Source organism: Pipistrellus kuhlii, unplaced genomic scaffold (genome assembly GCF_014108245.1).
Source record: "Pipistrellus kuhlii isolate mPipKuh1 unplaced genomic scaffold, mPipKuh1.p scaffold_m20_p_1, whole genome shotgun sequence".
Taxonomy (NCBI): Eukaryota; Metazoa; Chordata; class Mammalia; order Chiroptera; family Vespertilionidae; genus Pipistrellus; species Pipistrellus kuhlii.
In genome coordinates, this window is record NW_023425404.1 from 171,165,805 (window position 1) to 171,192,749 (window position 26,945).

The 26,945-nt window shown below is 46.0% G+C and overlaps 2 protein-coding genes across 5 annotated transcripts; both read left to right on the forward strand.

Moving 5' to 3' along the window:
- The first annotated feature begins 757 nt into the window (after window positions 1-757).
- OCIAD2 (OCIA domain containing 2) lies at window positions 758-20,600 on the forward strand. Of its 4 annotated transcripts, none has more exons than XM_036416758.2 (7): window positions 758-893; window positions 3,671-3,793; window positions 8,845-8,941; window positions 10,945-10,998; window positions 17,857-17,904; window positions 19,086-19,203; window positions 20,265-20,600. In XM_036416758.2, exons 2-7 carry the CDS (start codon window positions 3,731-3,733, stop codon window positions 20,344-20,346), a joined length of 462 nt encoding a protein of 153 aa, XP_036272651.1. In that variant the 5' UTR covers window positions 758-893; window positions 3,671-3,730; the 3' UTR covers window positions 20,347-20,600. The 4 variants fall into 4 exon arrangements, with proteins under 4 accessions (XP_036272651.1, XP_045428723.1, XP_036272658.1 ...); XM_036416765.2 differs by lacking the exon at window positions 758-893 and adding an exon at window positions 905-1,048; XM_045572764.1 differs by lacking the exon at window positions 758-893 and adding an exon at window positions 3,097-3,119.
- LOC118709174 (telomere length and silencing protein 1 homolog) lies at window positions 13,165-14,895 on the forward strand. Its single transcript, XM_036421085.2, has 2 exons — window positions 13,165-13,199; window positions 13,765-14,895. The coding sequence occupies exons 1-2, from the start codon at window positions 13,165-13,167 to the stop codon at window positions 14,636-14,638; spliced, it is 909 nt and encodes a 302-aa protein (XP_036276978.1). The 3' UTR covers window positions 14,639-14,895.
- Window positions 20,601-26,945: the final 6,345 nt, after the last annotated feature.

Below are 26,945 nucleotides of genomic sequence, written 5' to 3' on the forward strand. Positions count from 1 at the left end.
TGAGTAGATACTCAAAGTTCTTATCCCAAGGAGGGGAAAATTGAGGGGAAGAGGGAGGTGGTGACCAAGTGACTCTGTATATGATGGATGTTAGCTAGGTAGTGTGGTGATCGTTTTGCAGTGTATACACATACGGAATCACCGTGTTGCACATCCAGAACTAATAAATAGGATGTGTCCATTACATCTCGATGTTTTTAAGGAGGGATTGCAGGTAAGGGAAGCCAGTGGCACGCTCCAGGAGAGGGACTGATGGTTGTGTTATCGATGGGAGGAGGGAGTTATCTGAAAGACCTCAGGAGGCAGCGTCAGGACAGTTCTTGGGGAGTGGTGGGGAGTTTGGGGCCAGCGACATCCGGGCCTGACCACGGAGTGTGTGGACCGATGGCGCCGCCGGAGGGAAGGCCAGCAACGTGGGGAGCAGGGGCGCAGCCTGGGGAGCGGGGGTGCAGCCTGGGGAGCAGGGGCGCAGCCTGGGGAGCAGGGGCGCAGCCTGGGGAGCGGGGGCGAAGCCTGGGGAGCAGGGGCGCAGCCTGGGGAGCAGGGGCGAAGCCTGGGGAGCAGGGGCGAAGCCTGGGGAGCAGGAGTGCAGCCTGGGGAGCAGGGGCGAAGCCTGGGGAGCAGGAGTGCAGCCTGGGGAGCAGGGGCGCAGCCTGGGGAGCAGGGGCGCAGCCTGGGGAGCGGGGGCGAAGCCTGGGGAGCAGGGGCGCAGCCTGGGGAGCAGGGGCGAAGCCTGGGGAGCAGGGGCGCAGCCTGGGGAGCAGGAGTGCAGCGGACCAGTGACTTGGAGGAGTAAGTGAGAAGCGGCGAGCGGAGGGGGCGGAGCCAGAGGAGGAAGGACGAGGCTGGAGGGAGATCCGAGGAGAGAAGTGAGGGCCCGCGGGGAGAGCGAGGTGAGGGGCCCCGGGCGGCCGGGGAGGGGAGGCGGGGGACGGGGGCGGGCGCCGGGGGCGGGCGGCGGGCCCGGCTGCGGCCGCGGCGGCGGGGAGCGGCGGGCTCCGCTCTGCGGGCGCCGGAGCCGCGCGGCCTGGAGGCGATCACCTTGCAGGTGAGCCGCGGGGTGACCGCGGAGAGATGGCGGGGGAGGGGGCCTCCTCGGGCGCTCCATTCCGGGGTCCCGGGGCTCCGCAGGCCGCTCTCGGAACTCCCCTGCCAACTCCTCCTCTTCGCTCGGCTGCGACCCAGGCAAGGTGGGGGGGGCCGGGGTTCTGCAGGCAGCCTCGGGCTGGGGGTGGCAACGGATTCGGGCAGATTGATTCTGGGATTAACCTCCCTCCTCCTCCCCCCCTCCCCCCAGCTGAGAGCGCGGTGACCCCTCCAGGGACTGTCCCTCCGATCACTCGCTCCGCCCCACATCCTGCTGCCAACCTCCCCCCACTGCCCACCTGTCAGCCTTCCTCCCTCTTTGTCTCTCTCCCCCCACCACACACACACACACACACACACACATTGAAGAAGCAGAGAGACCCCAAACCAGACCAGGGCCTGGTGGTGGGAGGCAAGACCCCCGGAAGGTGTGCTTAGCTTCGGGCTGCTGATTAACTGGGTGCAGGGGACCTGACCACCAAAGCTGAGACTGTCTCTCTGCTTCTTGATTTGAGGCACTGGCCGAATCCTGGCTAAGACAGTCTCGTTTGACCTCTGGTGCAAAGTCTTCCTGGAAATCTTCACAGAATAAGGCGCCCGGGTCCACTCTGGCAGTTGCCCTTTACTGCTCACGCACTCACTGCGAGCTGGGTGCTGGGGCTTATGGACCTCATCCCTCATCCCTCATCCCTCATCCCTCATCCTTATCCGTCCTCCTGGCAACAGCCCCTCAAGGTTGCCCATCCGTGAGCCCCACTTCACAGGTGAGAAAGCTGAGGCACAGGCACATGGAGTCATTTCCCCAAAAACCACAGAGCTAGCAAAGCGTAGAGGCAGGGTCTGAGTCTCAGGTATTTCTGGTTCCAGGAATGCCCGCTGTAGGGCATCATGCTGGCTTTACAATAACAGCAGGTACCCAACGTGAAACTTGGTACAAGTAAAAGCCCCTTGGCTCCTATGCCTGGTGGTTTAGTAGGAAGCAGCACGGTGTGAGAAGATGTGCATTTCGCAGGGAAGTCGGTGGCAGGCATGGCGTCCAGGGCCCCAGAGGGCAGTGGCCGTTGGCCGGGCAGGGACTCAGAGTCCACCTGGACCACGGCCATCCTTGCCAAGTCACTCTTCGGAGCCACGGGACACCAGTGGCTCCTCCCCTCTTTCCTTCCTTCCCCTCCGCACCAGCTACTCCTGTTCAGGCCTTTTCTTGGCCTTTTTCCTTTCTTCTCCTGGCCGTACTCCTTGCCTTCGGTGTTCACATTCTCCAAGACTCTTTGTAGATAATTCTGTTTGTTCCTTGCTTTACCTGTCATCTCTACGATGGCAGCTCCCAAATGCATCTTCCCAGGCTCTCCTGAAACTCTAACTCCAGACCCAAATCTTCAACTATTCGAATTTCTTTTTTTTTTCTTTCTTTTTTTTTCTTTTTCTTTCTTTCTTTTTTTTTTTTTTTTTAAGAAATTGGATCTTATTTCTTTTTCTTTAATATATTTTATTGATTTTTTTACAGAGAGGAAGGGAGAGGGATAGAGAGCTGGAAACATCGATGATAGAGAATCATTGATCAGCTGCCTCCTGCACACCCCCCACTGGGGAAGTGCCCGCAACCCAGGTATATGCCCTTGACCGGAATCGAACCCGGGACCTTTCGGTCCGCAGGCTCTATCCACTGAGCCAAACCGATTTTGGCAACTATTCGAATTTCTGCTGGCTGATTCCCATGTGTACCCACAGGCACCCAAATGTAACGTTTCAAACTCAAGTATATTATCTCTGTGCTTCCCACCAGCGAGTTAGTTCAGGCCTCCGCACGGCCTGGCCTCGGCTATTAAGGTTCCTTTGAAAGTGGTTTTTATGCCGAGGGGTCCATCCACCCTCAACAAGCTTGAGAGTCCTAGTCTTCGGTGTCTCAGACCTGACCAGAGAGACCAGAGACCAGACGTTCTTCCTCTCCTTCCTCAGCAGCCGGGATTAGCTAGGTCCAGGGAGCCCTCAGCACGTGGCATAACTGCTGGCTTGTCTGGCTTCCCCTTCTCACTGTGCATTCCTTTAGCGCTGTGTTTGCCTAACCCTCAATCCTCTCCCCTGGCCTGGCACATCACAGACACTGGGTAACTATTTCTGCAGTCCCTGGCCTTGTAAGGAATGGAAACTCCTTTAGGACACAATTCACAGGGAGTAAACAATTCCACTGTTTCAGAGTGTGGCATCTCACGTACGTGTGTGTTGTGGGGGGAGAAGCATTAGAAAGTAAGTTGGCAGCCCGGCCAGTGTGGCTCAGTGGTTGAGCCTCGACCCATAAATTAGGAGGCCAGGGTTCGATGCCCTGGGTTGTGGCTTCGATCCCCAACGTGGGGCATGCAGGAGGCAGCCAATCAATGATTCGATCTCATCATTGATGTTTCTATCTCTCTAAATCAATTTTAAAAATATATTTTTTAAAAAAGAAAGTAAATTGACAGGCGATTGAATATTAACTAGTGACAAAATGAAAGCATGTTTTTCAAATACGTGAGTTGATATTAAAGGTGTTTGTAAGGTTGATGGAACATTCAGACACAGCACAGTGACTGCCATCTATTTTCCCTAGACATCAGGTGAACGGGTAAGCTGAGTATACTCAACTAGAAAAGAAGCAAAGACAGTCATCATGGCGTCAGTGTCTACCCATGGGAACCAAGACAAGCCGCACTTGCCGCCACTAAGCAAGCAGGTATGTGTTTAGTTTGCCATCTGAAGGGGCGCCTCATACCAGACTTTCCTTACACCGCGTCCAGCCTGGCACTTTGTTGGATGAATTTGGGGGAAACAAAATGGGAAAGGAACGTGTGTTTTTGACTGCCCTGAAAAGCATGTTTTAAATTTTATTTTCACAATCCTTCCTTTATCCTTCCCTACATAGCACCCAGCCTAACCAAACTGTACATAGGCTGTCAGCGATTGAAGAGGTTTCCCTTAGCAGAATGGACTAACAGAATGGTGTGTGGTGATGCTTGTTTTCACATTTCTGTTACCAAGGCCAACCTTACTAAATCCATGCTGCGGACCGGTGTTCCCTCCAGGAGAGCAGAGTCCTGAACCACTAAATGAGCCTTCAGGTTGAGAACCCAACTTTGCAACTTGTGAGGAATGAATATGAGGTGTTTCAGGGGTCCGTGAAGGAGGAAAAGAGGAAGTGTTGTGATGGTGAAAGAAGTTCGTGCTCTCCGGGGTCAGCTTTTCTAGCTAACAATAGTTTCTGGAGGTAGCCATGCTTAAGGAGCAAGGTTTAGGGGAGGCACACAGACAAATGATATGGAGTCACAAGGAGAAGCATGCGGACACCCGAGTTGCCTCTGTGAAATGGAGAGCCATAAAACATTCATGGCACAGAGGAAAGGCTCGCCAGGGCTCCTCTGGGAGGCCCTGCAGGAGCTTCAGTCTAGCCGGCAGGACTCACAGTTATTGTGATAGTCGGGTCCCTGACCGCGGGTGTGTGTGTGTGTGTGTGTGTGTGTGTGTGTGTGTGTGTGTTTGGAGGAACGGAGAAGGGGAGGTGTTCCTATTGCTGCCACAGCCCAGGCAGAACCAAGAAGAGGTACTTACTCTGGGGTAGGAGGAGTGCTTGCTGAGGAGCTAACGTGAGTGGAGAGTGAGAACAGTTCCTTCTTGTCACGGTGACTCTCCCTGACCACCACCTCCGTGTACTGTGCTGTGGGGAGTTGCAGAGAAAGAGAGAGATGTCCTTGTAAAGCTCTGAGGGCATAGGTGCCACAGGGTCCTTCGACCTTGTTATCAAGTATGTAAAGTGCTTAGCCCATGGGAAAGAGCACAATTTGCCTGGCCGGTGTGGCTCAGTGGTTAAGCATTGATCCATGCACCCAGAGGTCACCTGCTGGATTCCCAGTCAGAGCATATGCCCTGGTTGTGGACCCGATTCCCAGTAGGGGGCGTGCAAGGGGCAGCTGATCGATGATGTTTCTCATCAGTGTTTCTACCTCTCTCTCTCCCTTCCTCTCTTTCTAAAATCAATTAAAAATATGTACATACTTTTAAAAAAAAGAAATATGACCATTATCCACATTAACCTTTATCGGACAAAAGGAAACTTTAGTTCCCAGCAAGGAGTGGGTCAAGATAACTTTAATAATAAGCAATACATTTTCTTTATAAATGTTTTTACTTCTCATAAATAACTCAAAAAATAGATAAGATAGAGGCAAAAAAGGTAAATGCCTGCAGAGCTGAATTTAAATGCCCAAAAAAAGCTCCAGCAGGGAGACCCCAGTACGGGAATTTAAATGCCATCTTTTAAAGGTTAATATCTACTACAAACAAGAGTTCCGAAAAGAACATAAGCAAAATCAGCAAGGTCAACTTCAAAAGCCAAGGAGCTGCACCTCAACAAGAAAAACACTAAAACTCCCAGAGCTAAATGGCAGAGGACCTACATGAATCATTCAGAGACAAGGAAATATTAGTGTGACTTCTTAGTAAGAAACAAATTAAATTAAATTTACTTTAAAAAATTAATGAACCACCCACAGAATGGGAAAAATATTTGCAAATCACATCTCTGTTAAGAGTCCAGTATCCAGAATATTTAAAGAGCTTTTACAATTCAATAACAAAAAGACAAATGACCCAATTAAAAAAGTGGTCAAAGGACTTGAACAGGTGTTTCTTCAAAGAGAATATATAAACATGCACCAAGCAAATGAAAAAAATGTTTCATGTCATTAGTCCTTAAAGAAATGCAAACCAAAACCACAAAGAGATAACATTTTACACCCACCAGCATCGCTATAATTAAAAAGAAAAACAAAACAGAAAATAACAAATGTGGACAAGATTGAGAAATTGGAACATAGTTTGTTGGTAGGATTGTAAAATGGTATAATACCTGTAGAAAACAGCTTGGCAGTTCCTCAATTAGTTAAACATAAAATTTTACATATGACCCAATGGAATTAAAGACATGTTTAAACAAAAACTTGTACAGGCATCTTCACAGCAGCTCTATTCACAATAGCCAAATGGTGGAATCAACCCAAATATTCATCACTAGGTGGACTGGTAAGCAAAATGCAGAATATCCTTGCAATGGAATATTGATTCATAAGAAGGATCCATGCTACAACATGAATGAACCTTGAAAACATTATGCAAAGGAAGAGAAGCCAGTCACAAAAGGTCATTTATTGTACGATATTGTTTACATAAAATATAAAGAGTAAAAATGTCCATAGAGACAGAAAGCAGGTTAGTGCTCGCCAGGGTGCTAAAGGGAAGTGGGAATGAAGAGAGACTGCCTAAAGGGTCTGAGCTTTCTTTTTGGGGTGGTGAAAAAATTCTAGAACCAGACAGTGATAACAGCCACACATCGTTGCGGATGTACTTAATGACGCTGAATTGTGTACTTTAAAAATGACTGAAATGGTAGATATGACATTATGTGTATTTTACCACAATAAAAAATTGAACCAATATATGACAAAAGATTACAGCCCAGGACCAGTAATGGGGATTCATTATCTCAGCACTAGCGATGAAGGGGGCAGTCTGGCTGAACAATATGTAGAGACTAGAGGCGCAGTGCATGAAATTCATGCACTCAGGGGAGGAGGGGACCTCTCAACCCAGACTGCAAGAGGGTATAGGCCAGACCAAGGGAGCCCATTGGTGCACGATCAGTGCTGAAGAGGGACATGGGAAGTTAGCCAGCTGGGGAGTGACCACAAGGGGCTTCAAGGCATGTCTGGCCCATCTCACTCAGTCCCAATTGGTTGGACCCCAGCGGCAAACTAACCTGTCAGAGCCTCTTCCCCCCTGGTGGTCATAGTGAGTGGTTGAACAGCCTTAGCATGTCATTAGCATATTACACTTTGATTGGTTGAATGGACGACCAGACATTTAGCATGTTAGGCTTTTATAATATAGGATGTTCAAACACTTTAGTTATCAGGGAAATGCAAATAAGACAATTAATTATTACTTTATACCTATTAGTCTGTCAACATTTTGAAAACTGGATAATGCCAAGGTTAGGAAATCCCTTCTTTACCTCGCCAGTTTGGAATCCAGCTGAAGTGTTCATAAGCAGGCTCTGTGGGCCACGAGGGGCATTCAGGCACTGCTGGTGGGAGTGAGCGGCACAGCCACTGGGAGAGCAAAGTGGCTAGACTTAGTGAAGTTGGAAATACACGTGCCCTGTATTTTACTTTTAGATATATATCTGAAAAATGTCACCACATGGCTCTGCAGGAGACATGTGGTGGTGGCGACATGGACGCATCCTGGGGAATTACACAACGGTTAGAAGCTGTGGACTAGGTGAATATAGCAATAGGGGTGGATCTTAAAAGCATAGAGTTGAGTTGAAAATATTTTTTAAAAATCAAATCAAATACATAAAAATACCATTTATATTAAAAAGATGCATGCACCCAAAACAATGAACACATACAAAAGATCCACATTAAACACATAGAATGGCCCGGCCAGTGTGTCTCCGTGGTTGAGCATCAGCCTATGAACCAGGGTTGTGGCCTTGATCCCCAGGGTGGAGTGTGCAGGAGGTAGCCGATCAATGAGTCTCTGTCATCACTGATGTTTCTATTTCCCTCTCCCTTCCTCTCTGAAATCAGTTTTAAAAAAAATACACATAGAATGGTGGTGATGGGCAGAGGGGAATGAGAGTAGAGAATGTGGATAAGAGTGAATAATACCTACATCTCTACAAAGGAGGACGATCGTGAAGGATGGGAGTTAGTCCAGTTTATAGCATGTCAACAGGATAAATACTGTGAAATAATAAAAGTAATGAAATAGAACATAGCAATAGTTCCACCAGAAATTTTATAACCTCAAATATGTTTTAAACACACACACACACACACACACACACACAAAAAAAAAAAAAAAAAAAAAAAAAAAAAAAAAAAAAACCCCACTGTCAAACTATGTAGAAAAATACAAAGCAGTCTAATAATGCATACAGCCGAAACCGGTTTGACTCAGTGGATAGAGCATGGGCCTGTGGACTCAAGGATCCCAGGTTCAATTCCGATCGGGGGCATGTACCCTGGTTGCGGGCACATCCCCAGTTAGGGGTTATACAGGAGGCAGCTGGTCGATGTTTCTCTCTCATCAATGTTTCTGGTTCTCAATCCCTCTCCCTTCCTCTCTGTAAAAAAAATAATTTTTTAAAATAATAAAAAAAATAAAAATAAAAATGCACACAGAAGTGTATGGTAAAGGTAAATTAGAATACAGGTCTATAAAATACAAAACTTGCCATCCAGTGCTCTGAGTGTGGTCCCAGGACTGTGATCCCCAGAGTGTGATCCCCAGAGAGTACATGGTGAGCTGTGGGGGAATCTCTTCACCAGGGAGGCCTCGCTGCACTGGGTCTGCAGGAAACCAGGGAGGCAGAGGGGGTGGGCAGCATGGCAGGAAACGCCTAGACAGAGGCTGGAGGTAAGAGAGAAGACGTGGCAGATGTGGCTTCGGCAGGAATTCCTTCTGACCCGATAAGTGCCCCCTGCTCGCTAGTGGATGAGTCTCTCGCTGCTTCTCAGCTGGGATTATTCCCTTGCCCGCGTCTGTCCAATGCTCCCAGCTGGAAGGCGCTCGCTGACACGGGTCGCTGCTCGGAGCCGGTGGCCAGCCCGGGACGACACGCTGCATGACCACAGCGAAGGGAGCGTCCTGCCCTTCTCCAGGAAAACAGCAGATGCTTTCCTGGCGAGTTCAAGCCACTCACCGTGGAACTTTCCCTTACAGAGCCTGTTGTTTTGCCCAAAATCAAAACTGCACATCCACAGAGCGGAGATTTCAAAGATTATCCGAGAATGTCAAGAAGAAAGCTTCTGGAAGAGAGGTACATTGCACCCTTTGTTAACACTGTGTGTGCTGCAATAGACTGTATCGTATTAGAATTACGGCAATGCTTTGTTTTTGAGCAGGGGCTTTGCATAATTCCTTGAAGAACTTTGATATCTGGGCTGTTTTGAGTTTAAATCCATGTTGAGAGCCAATATATGACAAAAGATTACAGCCCAGGACCAGCAGTGCGGATTAATTATCTCAACACTAGCGATGAAGGGGGCAGTCTGGCTGAACAATATGTAGAGACTAGAGGTGCAGTGCATGAAATTCATGCACTCAGGGGAGGAGGGGACCTCTCAACCCAGACTGCAAGAGGGTATAGGCCAGACTAAGGGAGCCCATTGGTGCACGATCAGTGCTGAAGAGGGACATGGGCAGAGGTAATATTCGATGTAGGAGCACACATAACACTTTCATGTGACCCAGAACATGGGCCCAGAGTGTTACTTAGAAGTTCTTGAAAGAGTAAACCCTCCTGAATTCCACTAGACTCCAACCTCATGGAGTTCAGGGAATAATGTCAGGTTTATTGCTTCATCCTGGAGCCAGCCAAGCACAGTGCTTCACAGATGGAAAGTACCTGATCAATACCTGTGGGATGAATGGAAGGTGGAAGGGCCCTTTAATACTTCTCTCACAGTGGCTCTGAGATAACCTTTTCTGCTGAGTCATCTACTTTCTTGGCCTGCCTGATATAAATAAAACAAGGGTGTGAATGCAGGCCGTGCTTTAAGGTCTCCTCCAATTAAAAAACGAAATCATGGTGGGAGTGGGGGAGGGGTGGAATAAGAGATTAACCGAAGGACTTGTATGCATGCATGTAATCATTCATAACCAATGGACACGGACAGGAGGGGGTGAGGGCATGTGCTGGGGGATGGGAGCAGCCGGGGAGAGGCCAATAGGGGGAAAGGAGACATAGGTAATACTTTAAGCAATAAAGAATTTAAAATCTAGTTTTAAAAAAATCATGCTTTGTCATTTGAAAATGGCATAATAGAACCTGCAGATCTAGTCCCGGTATTTGCAACACTGCTGACACAGGGATCATTTCACCGTGAAATGCAGTTTGATTTTTCAAACCATCCCACCTCAGGATCAGTTGTTTTAGAAGAAACACTCTTTCGAAGTTGCTATTCATTATGCATTACTATGATGATTGTGCTCCCAGCAATTCATGTCTTTTTTCTGACAACCTATGAATAAGTAATTTAATTAAGCCCTCGGCAGACTAGCATTTCAGCTTGACCCACTCGCCTACCATCAGACAGACACGCGAGGAAAAATGGGTTGCAATCTACTTTGTCTCGGTTGCTAGGAAGAGTTAGATGTTTATCACCGCCCTCAGCTTTGGGAAGAAGTCACTTGACACATTTCGACAGAACGAGAAACTGCCTTTGCAAGACGAACTTGCCTGTTTTGAAAAATCACAGCTGAATGTCGCCCGTGTTTACCACAAATGCGGTAACCTTGTAACCCTCGGAGAATAGGCATCCCCAAATGGTGCAGCAAAATGTCACGAGAGACAAACGCAGAGAACTATCCTGGAGAGGACAGTGTGCAGGTGCTTCATTGTACTGGCATTTTCTTTTATGTAGGATTGCATATTTCAAAATGTCCAATTCAAGGCAGCTCCCCAATGCAACAGCTCCCTGTGCGCATGCAGACAGGAAGGTGCCCGTGTGGTATGCCGTGGTCAGAAGCTGGTGCCCGGTGGGCGGGCGTTCCATCAAAGGGGATGTCAGAGGCGGTGTTCCGTGGGATTTAGGTTTTGTTAGAGGAAAGCTGTCCAGCAGGTTCAGTGCCCAGGGCAGGCCCCAAGGACAGTTCTTCAGGAAGTACTTCACAAATATTTGTCGAATACGTAAAATAACAGATGACTAAGAAGTCATGGCCAGGTAGGGAAGAGAGAAAACACCAGAGTCATTCTCCCTGGCTTCCAGGTGACCTGCCAGGCTCTGAAATCCAGCACTGAAGGCTGTTTTTGTCTTACAGCCCTGCCCTTTTCTCTCGGAAGCATGCTTGTTACCCAAGGACTAGTCCACCACGGTAAGAATCAAGATTCGTTTAATAATTGAACTCCCGTGTTCTGTGAGCCTCCTGGTGCGTCTTGGTGCTTGGCCTGTATTTTGTGGTGAAGGGTTTATTTATGCAGGCTTTTGCCTGTTGGCAGCATAATCCCCTCCGCTCACCCCTCCAGAAGATGTGCTCATTCCCAGAATGAGTGGCTGCGTTAGGTTACATAGCAAAGGGAAATCAAAATTGCTGATGGGAAGGCTGTTCATCAGCTGACCTTAAAATAGGAAGATTATTCCGGATTAACCAGATGGGCCCAGCGTGTAATCAGATGGAGTCTTAAAAACTGGGTCAGCCCGACCGCAGAGCCCGACCTATGAACCAGATCCAGGTTCGATTCCTGGTCAGGACACGGGCCTGGGTGGCAGGCTTGGTCCTCAGGAGGGGGTGTGCAGGAGCAGCCAATCAATGATTCCCTCTCATCCTTGATGTTTCTATCCCTTACTCTCCCTCTTTTTCTCTCTCTGAAATCAATAAAGATATATTTAAAATATGCCGAAACCGGTTTGGCTCAGTGGTAGAGCGTCGGTCTGCGGACTGAAAGGTCCCGGGTTCTATTCCGGTCAAGGGCATGTACATTGGTTGCGGGCACATCCCTGGTAGGGGGTGTGCAGGAGGCAGCTGGTCAATATTTCTCTCATCGACATTTCTAGCTCTCTATCTCTCTCCCTTCCTCTCTGTAAAAAAATCAATAAAATATATTTAAAATATATATATATATATGAGTTAGAAGACAGAACCAGCGAGACAGCAGCATGAAAAGGACTCACTCAACACCGCTGGCTTTGCTGGCAGAAGAGGGGGCAGGAGCCCAGAGACCAGGAATGGGGTGGCCTCTAGGAGCTGGCAAGGAATGCAGCCCTGCCAGCGCCTTGATTTTAGCTGCCGAGGCCTGAATGTTTGTGCCCCACCCCCCAGTTCACATGTTAAGACCCTAAAGGAGCTGAGGTCTTTAGGAGGCCATTAGCCCCTGAGGGTGGAGCCCTCCAGAATGGTAGTGCTCTTCCAAGAGGCCTCACAGAGCTCCCTCGCTCTTCCCAGCATGAGAAGTCTGCAAACCCAGACGGGGGCCTGCCAGCCCTGAGGATACCCTGATCCTGGACGTCAGCCTCCAGGACTGTGAGAAATCCATGTCTGTCATTTATAAGCCCCCCACCCCCCACCCCCTAGTCTTGTTTTTGCAGCTCTAACAGACTGACACACCCAGGGAAACCCATTTTGAGCCTGACCTCCAGAGCTGTAAGCTTGCAGATGTGTGTTGTGTTAAGCCTCCACGTCTGTGGTGAGCTGTTTCAGCAGCCACAGGAAACTGGAAACTGATACAGCGCCTTTCTCTGTACCAGAGTCCCTGCCTCTCCCAGGGGCTCAGTGCATGTTAGACAGACTGTGCCCTGTGCAAGGATGCTCCTGGGAGGAGGTACCGTATTTTCTGGCGTATAAGACGACTTTTGAAATGAAAAAAAAGCCTGCTCAGATTGGCCAGAGTCAGAGAGGTGGTCTATTAAAAAAAGAACTGGTGTTGCCTCGGAAGTGGGGGGTAGTCTTATACAGCGAATATAGGCCTAAACCTATGTTTTAACTGTAAAATTAGGGGGTTCGTCTTATACACTGGAAAATACGGTAAATGGGGCTGAAATCCACCAAGCTCTGTTCATCAAGCCATTTGTCCTGGTAAGAGGCTGCATCCCCCCCCCCCTCCCCCCCCCCCCCCCCCCCCCCCCCCCCCGAGTCAGGGCGCCCTGTCTAATCTGCACAGCAGGTCATGAGGACTAGCCGGCGCCCTGCACCTCCCCACACAACCTCTCCCTGCCTCTTAGTTTTCCAGTTTACCTCTCTATTCCTCCTTCCTTGCTCCCTTCTTTTTTCCTGTCTCCGTCTATCAGAGAACCCACAGGCATTGTCTAGTTCCCAAATAGCAAGAAGGCATCTGACCCTGTCAAAGCCCATTACTTTGAGCACTGCTGATGGCCAGGATTTTAAAGAGTATTTGTGCCCAGCAAACATGAGAGATGTTTCAGTTCTATTTTGGGTCTCAGAGATCACATGTGTCATTTCTCTAAGAGAATCCCATTTCAGTCAATATTATTCTTCTCTTAAGGATTTACGTTGATTTACTCAATGTGATTTCATTTTTATAACATGAAGATAGCCTTTCAATGGGAATATGTCAATCAGTAATGAGTCTTTGTCAGACCATTTTTGACAACAGAGAAATACAGTCATGTCATTATGGGAATTATCCTATATAATAAAAGCCTAATATGCAAATTGATTGAATGACAGAACGACCTGTTGATATGACACACACTGACCACCAGGGGACAGGAGCTGTCCCCATCCTGCAGGCCCCAGGCCGGCCAAGGCAGGTGCCAGAGGGGGCCCTCCAATCGCCCTGCTGGTTGCCCATAGATCGGCTCTGATCACTGGCCATGCCTAGGGACCCTGCCCATGCACAAATTTTGTGCACTGGGCCTGTATCTTATAAATGTTAAGAGTTCTCAAAATCTATCATCTCTGGCATGTGCACAAATATACTTTTCCAGGGTTGTGCAGTAGTTTTCTACAACTGCTATAACAAATTAACACAGAGTGACTTAAACAGTACAAATGTATTACCTTACAGTTCTGGAGGTTAGATGTTCAATATGGGTCTCCCTGGTCTGAAATCAAAGTGCCCCCAGTGCTGCTCTCCTTGTGGGGGAGGCCCTCAGGCTTCCTTTGCCCTCCCAGCTTCTAAAGACCACCCCCAGTCACCGGGAAGACTTTCCGCCGGCGCCGGGCCGACTCGGAGTCGGAGGAAGATGAGCAGGGCTCAGAAGAGGTTCGATTGAAACTGGAGGAGACCCGAGAGGTGCAGAACTTGAGGAAGAGGCCCAGCGGAGTGAGTGCTGTGGCCCTGCTGGTGGGCGAGAAGGTACAAGAGGAGACCACTCTGGTGGACGACCCCTTCCAGATGAAGACCGGAGGCATGGTGGACATGGAGAAGCTGAAGGAAAGGGGCAAGGACAAGATCAGTGAAGAGGAAGGCCTCCACCTGGGGACATCGTTCTCGGCGGAAACCAACCGGAGGGACGAGGACGCCGACATGATGAAGTACATTGAGACGGAGCTGAAGAAGAGGAAAGGGATCGTGGAGCACGAAGAGCAGAAAGTAAAGCCCAAGAACGCAGAGGACTGTCTCTACGAGCTCCCGGAAAACATCCGCGTCTCCTCAGCAAAGAAGACCGAGGAGATGCTTTCCAAGCAGATGCTGAGCGGCATCCCCGAGGTGGACCTGGGCATCGACGCTAAGATTAAAAACATCATCTCCACGGAGGATGCCAAGGCCCGCCTGCTGGCAGAGCAGCAGAACAAGAAGAAAGACAGCGAGACATCCTTTGTGCCCACCAACATGGCGGTGAATTACGTGCAGCACAACCGATTTTATCACGAGGAGCTCAACGCCCCCATTTGGAGGAACAAAGAAGAACCCAAAGCCCGGCCCTTGCGAGTGGGCGACGCCGAGAAGCCGGAGCCTGACCTGTCCCCCCCAAACCGCAAGCGTCCTGCTAACGAGAAGGCCACTGATGACTATCATTATGAGAAGTTCAAGAAGATGAACAGACGGTATTGAGGGCAGCCACAGGGGAGAAGTGCAGATTGGGGTGTAAATAGCACTGCCCTCACCCCATGGTAAAGCCTTCCTGGACAGAACCCTGACCGTTGGCTAGCAGACAGTTCCAGAAACAGACTCCTAGTCTGGCTGCTTACCTTACCTGCTGGATTTTTCAGGCTCTAAATTTGTATCCTTTTGAAACAAAACAATACATGGTTTTCTTATTTGGAGGCAAACTATTCTTGTGAATGTTATTAAATCTTGTTTGTAAATAATGCTGACTTTTTCTTAATATTTTTCCTGGCTCAGGAGAAAAGAGCTGAGTGTTCAGGGTGAGATAATACCCTTTAAATTGTGCTTTTTATTATATGTGTGATCATGTCTTCTACTTCCAGTGATCTGGAATGGGGTTCAGAAATGCATCCTTCCCTGTTTCCAGTGGACAGTAGAAAATTCTACAATGGGATCAAAGGGACACTGGTATTCTCTGACTTTTACAAAGTTACCTATTTCTTTTCATTAGGAAGGAAAAATTACCTGTCTCTATCACTTCCGCGCTTCTATATTAAATATGAAATGAAAAAAAAAAGAAAAAGAAAAAATAAAGACCACCCACAGTTCTTTTTGGCTCGTGGCCCCTTCCTCTGCCTGCAAAGCCAAGGTCTTCTCATACCGCCATCTGTCTGGTTCTGCCTCTGAATTCCTCTTCTACATTCAAGGGTCATTGTGATTACATTGGGCCCACCTGTGCCGGGCCAGCACAGCCGTGGGTGAACTTGAGAGGGAGGCAGTGAAGGATTTAGAAAAGACAGACAAGAGAGTAAAGCTGGGTCCAGGTGGGACACTGCTCTCTGATGGAGAGACAGCACCATGGCCTGCAAGCCGAGTCTTTATTTTATAGCCTGATTCCATGAGGCAAAGTAAGGGCGTGGTTACAACATTCCCGTGGGTTTCGAATCTACTCAGTTACATGCACCTGGTCAAGCTTTGTTTACTTGCTGCACCTCCCGCAACCCATATCACTCAGCCATGTGGGACCACAGGTTCGGGCCATAAGGTCAAGCTGACAGCTATAGCCTTTGACTATAATTGTGCTGGGACTTGCACGTGGCTTTGCCATGAGAGGATGTGCCCTCTCATTAGTCCCAGGCTTGAACCTGTCCAAATGCTGTAGCTGCTCTCCACACCCACCCAAATGATCCAGGATAATCTTCCTATTTTAAAGTCATCTGATTCACCCTAATTCCATTGCCTACCATAATTCCCCTTTGTCATGCAATTGTAACACATTCACAGTTCTCCAGGATATAGGGACACCCTTTAGGAGGCTGTTATTCTGGCCTATCACAGTAGTAAAATTTTTATTTAAAAATTGTGGTATGTATACAATCATGTGTCAAATAGCAACATTTCGGACAGTGACAGACTACAGGTACAATGGGGCTTCCATAAGATGATAACAGAGCAGAAAAATTCCTGTGGGCTGGTGATTTGATAGCCATGGTAACGTCGAAGCACAAGGCAATAATTTCTCAGCTATCTGAGGGGATCCTGGTGTAATCACTCCCGCTACACTGCCTGTCATATAAAACTATAGCCTCTGCAACTTGGACAGTATGTAATACTTGATAATGATAATAAACAACTATGCTACTGGCTTATTTAATGACTAGACTTTTTATCATTGTTGTAGAGTGTCCTCTTCTCCTTATTTAAAAACAAAACAAAACAAAAAAACTTGCTGTAAAACAACGTGCTGTTATGCCAGCAGCAGCCTCAAGCATTTTGTGTTTACCGTGTCTCCTGATTGCATCACTTTCTCTCGAGTTTGACTTAATCCAGTGGAGCTTTGTACAAAAACATGCTGTACAGGCTTGTAGCCTCAGAGCAATAGTTTATGCCATGTGGGCTAGATATGTGGGAGGCTGTACCATCCAGGATTGTGTGAGTGCACTCTGTGATGTTTGTACAATGATGAAATTGCCTAATGATGCATTTCTTTTTCTTTTTAAATATAGTTTATTGATTTTCCTCAGAGAGGAAGGGAGTGGGATAAAGAGTTAGAAACATCGATCAGCTGCCTCCTACACACCCCCTACTGGGGATGTGCCCTTGACCGGAATCGAACCCCGGACCCTTCAGTCCACAGGCCGACGCTCTATCCACCGAGCCAAACAGGTTTTGGGATAATGATGCATTTCTTATAATGTACCTCCTTTGATAAGTGAGGCATGATGTTGATAAGTGTGCATCCTTAAATTGAATTTCTGTGTTAAGGTACATAAAATGGGAGGCAGCAGTGACTAATAGCTGGAAATAAGTTGTTGGCTCCACCTTTGCACTGATATCTTTAAAAAAGTCTTGAATTGTCTGTTTCATGTTCTTTTTTTATACATTAAAGCTAACACTTGCCAGGACCGGTTTGGCTCAGTGGATAGAGCGTCGGCCTGCGGACTGAAATGTCCCGGGTTTGATTCCGGTTGAGGGCATGTACCTTGGTTGCGGGCACATCCCCAGTAGAGGGTGTGCAAGAGGCAGCTGATCGATGATTCTCTCTCATCGGTGTTTCTGACTCTCTGTCTCTCTCTCTTTTCCTCTCTGTAAAAAATCAATAAAATATATATTAAAAAAAAAAAAAAAAGCTAACACTTGCTACTTGGAAACAATGACTATTTGAGAGTTAAATTCAATCAATCAAGGATTGAATTATAACTCTTTTAGGGTCATCTCTTCTGATTAAGAATCTGTGTAGTGCCCTGGCTGGTTTGGCTCAGTGGATAGAGCGTCAGACTGAAGGGTCCTGGGTTCGGTTCCCGTCAAGGGCACATGCGAGGGCTGTGGGCTCAATCCCCAGTAGGGGGTGTGCAGGGGGCGACTGATCAATGATTTTCATCATTGATGTTTCCATCTCTCTCCCTTCTTCTCTGAAATCAATAAAAAAATATTTTAAAAAATAAAAATCTATGTAGCCCTGGTCAGGTGGCTCAATTGTTGGAGCATCATCCCAAAAGCTTGCAGATTTGGTCCCTGGTTGGGGTCCATACGAGAGGCAACCAATCGATATTTTTTTTCTCTCTCCCTTCCTCTTTCTAAAATCAATAATAAATAAATAAAAAACATATCCTCAGGTGAGAGTTAAAGAAACTGCGTATATATTAAATTTTAAAGATTTCCCTATGCTTTATAAATTTAAATAATTAATACAATGAAATAATATTGTATATATTTCTCCTTAGGTTATTTAGCAGCTAACCCAAGATTTGGATCATTGCCTAAAGTTGCACGTAAGTCATAGAAGTAAAAAATTATTTTTAATAGATTTTCATAGAAGCTGGAGATATGAATGTCCAGTTTAACCAAATTGCCTGCATTGTCTTTCTGAAAAACCAGTCTAATTTTTTTGCCACTTTACAGCCTGCGTTCATTCAGCACTTCCTGGTATCAGGTTGAGCCACAGGGACCTCCCCCGGGGGAGTCCTCTTTAAAGCGGGACGAGGCGCGCCTGGCAGGGCCCAGGAGAGCCACAGAATGATAGATCCATTAGGGGTTAAAGTTTCCTTCTTTTGGCCGGTCTTTTCCAAATATTTTCTGTAGTGAAAATAAATGAATAACTTTTTTAAATCAGGGACTTTCTAATAATATACCAACCATAGACCCAGGGTTTCATCTTTTCCACTCGTAATACATCGACCTGCTTTGTACAAAAAGGATGCTTTCCCATGTGTAGCCTGAAACTTCATTCCCACGAGAGGAGCAGGTTGAAGATTCCTTCCCTGAGAGGCTTTCTGTGCCTCGTGAACTCTCTCCCCCACAGGCGGGATGGACCGCAGCTCCCCAGACTCCAATCCATAAGGAGAATTTCCTACCCGGTGACTCGGTGACTCGGAGAAACCATAACTCCCTCCCTCCCTGGGGCCTCGGGCTGCCTGGCCCTGGCCCTAGCCCGGGGCCACACCTCTGCTTGCTCTGTCCTGGCCCTTCTACCACCAATTCAAAACGGAGCCAGAAAGTCCCCCGGTCCCAATCCTGCTCTGGAAGAGGGAGTGCTTGTCCGTGGATCTGTCATGGTGCTTTTTAAAAAAGATGTTGTCTTTATTGTTGAAAGTATCGTGGCACTTTTAATATTGAAGTTACTACTGTTGCCAAGACTGGTTTGGCTCAATGGATAGAGCGTCGGCCTGCGGACTGAAAGGTCCCGGGTTCGATTCCAGTCAAGGGCATGTACATTGGTTGCGGGCACATCCCCAGTGAGGATTGTGCAGGATGCAGCTGGTTGATGATTCTCATCAATGTTTCTAACTCTCTGTCCCTCTCTCTTCCTCTCTGTAAAAAAGTCAATAAAATATTGATATATTTAGAAGAAGAAAAAAAGTTGCTACTGTTAATAAAGAAGATTCTAGAAGATACCTAAGGGAGGAGATTCTGACCCTTTCTATTATCTGTCTTCCCTCACCTGCCTTTACAGTTGCTGGTATCCTGGGATATGGCCTGGGAAAGGCATCGTACATAGGAGTCTGCCAAAGTAAATTCCATTCCCTTGACGATCAGCTACGTGGGGCTGGTTTTGGTCCAGGGCATAACAGGTGTGTAATCTGTTTGATTGGGGGCTTGTAATGCGGATACTTATAAAAAGGTAAATGAAAGATGATTCACCGTTTATAATATTAAACAGTTCTTCTTAACATCTGTATGCTGGGCTAAAAAAAAAAATAACCTCCTTAAACCTCACATTTTGAGTTCTTGCTATTCGACTTCAATCATAATTACTTATTATTTAACTTAGTTTCTTATGTCGTTTGCTTAACAAACATGTAGTGAGTCTCTCCTATGCTCAAGGCACTGTGCAAGTCTGAAAAGAATGCCTTCGTCGGCAGACACGGCTCCTGCCGTCATGGGGTTATACCGCATTGAGACAGGTTTCTTTACTGCAGGACTTCTCAGAGTCTTTACTGTGTTGACACACTGTCCACAGCGTGGTTCTCATTAGGGGATGTAGGCAGTCGGACTCTGGAGGAAAAACCATTGCCTCCACTGTTAGGACACCTGGGTTGAAAACCAGTTGTACCTCTTATTGAATAAACCATGTCATCTTGGAAATGTTTCTTCCACTCTCCAGTCTTCGGGTTTCTCAACGGTCTAAAATGGTGAGCAGAATTGTTTTCAGGGAATTGTTATAAGGAAGAGAAATGACTATGACACTCAGAGAGCAATAGCTGTTTCTACCTAGTGCTGGGGACACATTCACTTAAGACACTCGTCACAGTGGCTTCTATGTGAGAGGCAGCATGGTACTGTCGGGGGGAAAATACACACACAAAAACATTGGGTATGATCATTATTGGCCTTGTTCTTGTGTGACATTCTGGCAGTCTCTAACCAAGAAGCAGCTCCTCTTAGTCCCTCAGACAATGGGCCTGTGAGCATCAGCATAGGACTAGAGTTCCCATTGGTTTCCAGCACATCCCCAGTGGGAAGTGTGCACAAGGCAGCTGATAGATGTTTCTCTCTCATCAGTGTTCCTGGCTCTCTCTCCCTAACCCTTCCTCTCTGTAAAAAATCAATAAAATATATTAAAAAAAAAAAAAAAAAAGACAAACGCTTCCATTGTTGCAGCACAAACCCCTCTTTTCTGCTTCTGTCCTAGGCACTGCCTGCTTACCTGTGAGGAGTGCAAAATTAAGCATGGGTTAAGTGAGGAGCGAAGTTCACAGCCTTCAGCTTCCTAGACTCTGCATCTGTGGCTTTTGAAGTTTCTTAAACCTCTGAATTTGCACACACTACAGTTTCAGGCGTACTGGAAGATAGCGTACCATGGAACAGAAACGTGATTCTCTCTATCGAAATGCTTTTTGCAGAAGAACTGACTGTATGTTTTTCTACTGTGTATGAACATGGTGGGAGAATTCACACACCGAAAAAGAAATTATGTTGTATTCTAACTTGCATACGGTGAAGTAAAAGAATGTCAACTCCTCTCTAATTTTCCCCATCCGTTCTTTCTTTCTGCTTTCTTTCTGGGTTTTAAAATATCTTAACGTGGACAGGAATGAAGATTGAGGAGAATGGGAAGTTATACCCCACCAAAAACCATTGTGTACGGACAGAGAAACACAGAGCAAAGAAAGCTTGCTTCTTATAGGTATGTGGGGCACTTAATGAGAAACGTCACTTCAGACTCACTGGCAGGGGTCCTCAAACTTTTTAAAGTGGGGGCCAGATCACGGTCCCTCAGAGAGCTGGAGGGCCGGACTATACGAACTACTAATTCCTACTGTAACACCTCGGCTGCGCTCACTGCCCAAAAAACCTGGCGGGCCGGATCAGACTCCTCTGCCGGCCGCATGTGGCCCGCGGGCCGTAGTTTGAAGACGCCTGCTTCAGAGAGTCACAGTGAGGGACAGTTGTCCTCTCAGTGACCTCGGTGGCTTTATGCCTCATCGGTTTGGTGGAGTTTTGCTAAGCCATTGGGTACACGCGTATAGTCATCACTCAAGTACTGGGTTCGTTTATATACTGCTAGTGGCCTAACAGAATAAACACAACTTCCCACATGGTCCCTTCTTCTCCCAGGGAACAGTTTGTTATGGGAGGAATCATGGGAAGAATTAGTGCAGAGAATGGTGAACATTTAAGGGTATAGGCAGATCAGAAGCAGCCAATTCAACCCCATGAGTTGGATTCCTATTTATTACCAGATGTGTTTTATTTAAAAACAACAACAAACAAAAAACCAACTTCTTCCACTGGGGACCTTTTGTTTTATGGCAGACTGTCTGAGTCCTACTTAAAAATGTCTCTTGCATTTTTGCATTTTCTCAGAAAAGTGCTTTGTATGTGTGTCACCATTTATACATTGGGCACATGTGTACACATATTAGTGTTTTGTGTAATACACCTTGAAATCTGCACCATAGTAAAAAGGGGAACCTCACCAGCAGTTAATACTTGATATGAAATACTTTATTTTAAACATAAAAAATATTGGCAAGTTTCTATTTTCACATGAACATTAAGTGTGAGAAATGGAGTGAAGTGTGACTATCTCTTCATGTAGTAGTTCACATCTCCTTGTGTCTCAGTCGATAAAGTTCTCCTTCTGTAAGTCAGATCGCAGATCCAATATCCTAGCTTCTTGGATGCAGTTTAATTCTTGGCTCTGACTTAGCAATTGGTGACTCTTTGTTATCTCTGCTTTTGGTAAAAAAATCAGATTTGGGCACATTTATATCCTGCATTCCAGAAAAGTATTTCCGGGGTCAGAACCCTCTCACACGGCTAAGCACAGCAAAGTCCATGCAGGAATCATTCTCGGGGTATTGGGAAAGGTCAATGTATTATTGTTGAAAAGGCACAGTGTTTTTATTGCTGATATCTTCACAGTTCTGCATCACATTGGGTTTTGTGTTTGGCTCTCTGATTTCGCAACATCAGTAAGCTGTTCATGGAAGCAGTTTTTTTTCACAGTGACCTCGGTGTGAAAGGAGATCTATAAAGAAAAAGAAAACCTAGGTGGTCATCTAAGAACTCTCAAACATTTGGCTTCATTATCTATTGTATACATTAGGAAGCAAGTATTGGGGGAACAACGTCTGTTTCTTCTTCTTTTTTTTTTTTATAAAATGTTTTATTGATTTTTTTACAGAAAGGAAGGGAGAGGGATAGAGAGCTAGAAACATTGATGAGAGAGGAGCATCGACCAGCTGCCTCCTGCACACCCTCTACTGGGGATGTGCCCGCAACCAATGTACATGCCCTTGACCGGAATCGAACCCGGAACCTCTCAGTCTCAGGCTGAGGCTCTATCCACTGAGCCAAACCAGTCTCGGCCAATGTCTGTTTCTTAAAGGAAGATGTGTTAAAGGAGCAGCATTTGCCGTTTAGCATGTAGCAATTACCAACCACACTCCATCACGCTGGTCATAAACTTGTGAAAGTAGCACCTTCATGGTGAAAAAATAAGAAAAAGAAAAAAGATGTACTGTATAAAATGCCTATATATTTTTAAAATTCTCATTGAAGCAAAGATATTCTCTTTCCTTGCTGTCATATGGACGATTTATCTCTCTTTTTTGTAAACATTACGCAAGTAATAAAATTAATCCTGAATTGCATGATTAAGCCATGAAAATGTGCTGTAGGTAATTTTCATGATATTTAAATAATGCAATCTGTTTCGTTGACAGAACTTTGGAACTCTACACCCAAATTTCAACTGTCGAGTTTGATTCCATAGACAGAGTTGGCAGAGATGCCGGTGACTAACCCACCAGCTGCAAAGTCCAGGACTACATTAATAATGTGATTTTGTGAAGCGGGGCTAGGTGCATGTTAAAACAGGCATAACCTTCACTTCCACTCACAAATACGCCACCCGCTGTTGTCAAAGCTCCCAATTTGCAAAACAAATGAGTACAGGTTTTATGTGAAATATCCTGGTTTGTAAATCTTGGATCTTTCCTATGTTCAGTTGCTGCCTGCTGTGTTCCAGGCACTGTGTTAGGTACGTCAGTGGGAATGTGACAGGGAGCACAACCAACAAAAGTCCACATCTTCCTGGAACTTATATTCTCAGCACCAGTCTGAGGTTCGAGACCTGACTCAACCTCCCACCCGCCAGAAATCCCCTCTGCTGTCTGGGCAGGTGAGGTTCCAGGATCTACATACATATGTACTTCCAGGGGAAGGACACCAGCTGCTCCAGTGTGCAACCCAGTACACTGCCCAGGTGCAAAACTCCCCAGAAAGGTCTGTGGGAGCCAGGGCTGCCTCCCTGCCCCTCTAGACTAGCTCCTAGCTTAGTTCGAGACAGGAAGTATATCCTTTTTTACTTATTTCTCAATTTCCACCCTCAAGCAGAATTCTTGGCCAGACATAGGCACTTCATAAATATTTCTCAGCTTAAATTTGTAATTTCCCTGTGGCTACACAACAGAATTCTCTTTCTTTTGCATAACAGACTTTAAATATTTGTGATGTCCTCACATACCAAGACTCCAGAAATGGGCAGGCCAGATTTTTCTTTTAGGCACCTGAACTAATAGCAAGAGGCACTCTACATTAGGCCCTAGGCTCAAATTCAGCCCCACCATTACTGGCTATCTAACATTGAGTATGTTATTTACCTGCTCTGGGCCTTAGTTTCCTCATCTATAAAATGGGAAGATTTTAGATTTACCTGTAGGTTATTCGTGAGAATAAAATGAACTTAAGCCCTGACCAGTTTGGCTCAGTGGATAGAGAGTCAGCCTGCAGACTGAAAGATCCCAGGTTCGATTCCTGTCAAGGGCATATACTTTGGTTGTGGGCACATCCCCAGTGGGAGGTGTGCAGGAAGCAGCTGATCGATGTTTCTCTCCCATGGATGTTTCTGACTCTCTCCCTCTCCCTTCCTCTCTATAAAAAATCAATAAAGTATATTTTTTAAATGAGCTTAATACTTGCAAAATGCTTAGAACTGTGCATAGCTCAGAGCAGCCACTCAATGGATGTTAACTACTACTTCTACTGCAGTCCAAAAAAAATGTGTCATTATGTTCCATTTTTGGCCCATGCTAGGCTTTTTCACATGACCTATCTTTAAGTCAATTCTCTCCATTTATGCTTATGCAGCAGGTCATTCTGGATTTCAGTGTAACTCATTATATTTACAGTTATCTCTTTTCCATTTCATGGTCCTGATTTCAGGCCCAACTTTCTCTCCTTTTCAGTCCAAAATCTGGGACTTAACAAGTGGTGATGTGTCATCTGCACTGGAAAACATTCAGATTACCCCTTTGGTTTTTTATAGTGTTCAAGGCCCATGATCAAACAATCCTTGTTAATTGAATGACTGGCTTGCAGAAGCAGGGAGTTTATTATAAAATACAAACCTCAAATCGTAGTTTGGTTCATTAGATTATCTCGTCTCTAAATGTGCTTAAGTCAAGAAGGAGGATGGGAATGGGAAGGTGGCAAAAGAGGAGAGACCTGGGAGGTAGAAGTCCAACGGTAGAGAAAGAAATAGCAAAAAGGAACCTCCCTGAATAAGGTTTTGAAAATCAGGGCTGTCATCACAAGCCTTATGGCTTCATTAATTCACTATTTTTCAGAAACTATTCTATGCCAGGCAAGGTGCTAGAAGAAATAGGAGTATATTTATATATAAGATAGTCTCTGCCCTCAAAGAGTTAAGTAGAGGAGATATGTACTAAATAGCTGTAGTGGGGTGGAATTCAGGGGCAGTCGTGGTCCCTTTTGCTGTCCTTGCAGATTGTATAACTGGTCCAATTCTCTACCTCTCCTCACATCCATGCCTTTTGTCATGGAATTTTGCATTTCCTTTCCGTTGTGAGTGGAGCATATTTACCTTGACCTTGGGCTTGTCCTGTGATTTGCTTTACGCAAAATGTAAGGCAAAAATGAAGGTGTGCCAGTTTCAAACTTAGGCCTGAGGCAGTGGTTGGCAAACTCCTTAGTCAACGGAGCCAAATATCAACAGTAAGACTGAAATTTCTTTTGAGAGCCAAATTTTTTAAACTTAAACTTCTTCTAATGCCACTTCTTCAAAATAGACTTGCCCAAGCCATGGTATTTTGTGGAAGAGCCCACTCCAGAGGCCAAAGAGCTGAATGTGGCTCTCGAGCCACACTTTGCCGACCATAGCTTAAGGAGACCTCTGTTTCCACTTGTGTCTCTATTATGAACATAAGAACATGCTTGGTACTGAGATGCAGAGGCAATAGCTTGCAGACTGAACATCAGTTCCACAGCTGCCTAAGATCTAATCCCTACAATAAACCACTTATTGTGCATCATTCAGAGCAATTCTGCTTCTCTAACCCGGGAACTGGATAGCTGGAAGTGGCCTGCAGGCATAACAAAAATCTCAAGCAAGCGCAGTGGTTGTGGGAACAAGTGGATAGAAGTGCTGGCAGGACCTTGAGGAGATTGTGAAAATTTGAAGGGCCTAGTTGAGGGTGTTAACAGAAGCCTAAGGACCTTCCAATGGGCTGTCAAGAAGGGATTACAGGAGAGGAAATATTGGGAGCTGAGACTGAAGATGTAGTCAAGTTTAGCAAAACTGTCACCTGTGGTAACACAGAAAATAAGAAATGTTCTTAAGGAACTTGATTAAGATTTCTGGGCAGTGTTGAGGGTGCCACTTGGCTGCTGTCTAAAATGAGAGAAGGCAAAAAACAAAAAATAAATAAAAATTTAAAAAAAATTTAAAAAACCCATTTCTAAGTATTTGGAGAAAATATAAAAGTCCAAAACAGTCTTTTTATTTATTTATATATATATATATATATATATATATATATATATATATATATATATATATATATATATATATATATATATAGATTTTTTACAGAGAGGAAGAGAGAGGGACAGAGAGTCAGAAACATTGATGAGAGAGAAACAGCAGCCTCCTGCACACCCCCTACTGGGGATATGCCCGCAACCAAGTTACATGCCCTTGCCCGGACTCGAACCTGGGACCTTTCAGTCCGCAGGCTGACACTCTATCAATTGAGCCAAGCCGGTTTTGGCCAAAGCAGTCTTTTAAACCAGCAAAAGGTTCTCATATTTAGAAATGGCTTCTAGCAAAGATCAAATCCAGAGTGGGGTAATGACTTTTTGTTCAAGACCTCAGAACAATGACAGTGCACACCACAACAGACAGTTCAGACACACAAATGACCCTCTACACATCTTAGGAATAACCTTGTAGACCTGCCCAAAGCTTCTAAGAATCTTAGGGACATTGCTTATAAGCTTCACAAGGAACAAAAAAGGGGACTGCTTCCAGTAGATATGGGTGGCTTTTGTGAAATGGATTTTCAGTTGATACTTGAGAACTCGACAGATTTAAAATATACCGGTTGGGACAGGGGTAGTATAAGCAGGCCTTGGGGTCCTCAATTTCTCTGGACAGGTTAGGAAAACCAGTCAGTGGCAAGCATGAACTACCTACTTCATGGGAAAGGTGGGACCACAAGCCATGACAAGCCCCTGGGGGGTACGCCTTAGCCCTAGTCACAGATCTGGCAACGTGAGCTGGCTGTGCTTCAGAATTGCTGGCCAAGTGACTGGCCTGTACCCTTTCATTTTTTAAAATAAGGGATGTCTAGAATAGCAATACTATGTCTAACAGGTCTTTGGGCTGATATTCAGGTAGAACAGGGCAGAGAACCTCTCTTTAAAGTTCACAGGTGTTGTGTTTTTAACGTTTTTATGGATTTTGGACAGGGAGGAGGAGGAACGATGTGAGAGGAATATTGAATTGCCTTCTTCCTGCATGCACCCCACTGGAATCAAATCCGCAACCTGGGTACATGCCCTG

Bases quoted from the DNA above. Each gene is read 5' to 3' on its own strand.
- LOC118709174 (XM_036421085.2), top strand. From the start codon at position 13,165: ATGAAGATAGCCTTTCAATGGGAATATGTCAATCA. The intron at 13,200-13,764 runs GTAATGAGTCTT...CAGCTTCTAAAG, and splicing joins CAATGGGAATATGTCAATCA to ACCACCCCCAGTCACCGGGA.
- OCIAD2 (XM_036416758.2), top strand. From the start codon at position 3,731: ATGGCGTCAGTGTCTACCCATGGGAACCAAGACAAGCCGCACTTGCCG. The intron at 8,942-10,944 runs GTACATTGCACC...TTTGTCTTACAG, and splicing joins AGAAAGCTTCTGGAAGAGAG to CCCTGCCCTTTTCTCTCGGA. The intron at 19,204-20,264 runs GTGTGTAATCTG...CTTCTGTCCTAG, and splicing joins TTTGGTCCAGGGCATAACAG to GCACTGCCTGCTTACCTGTG.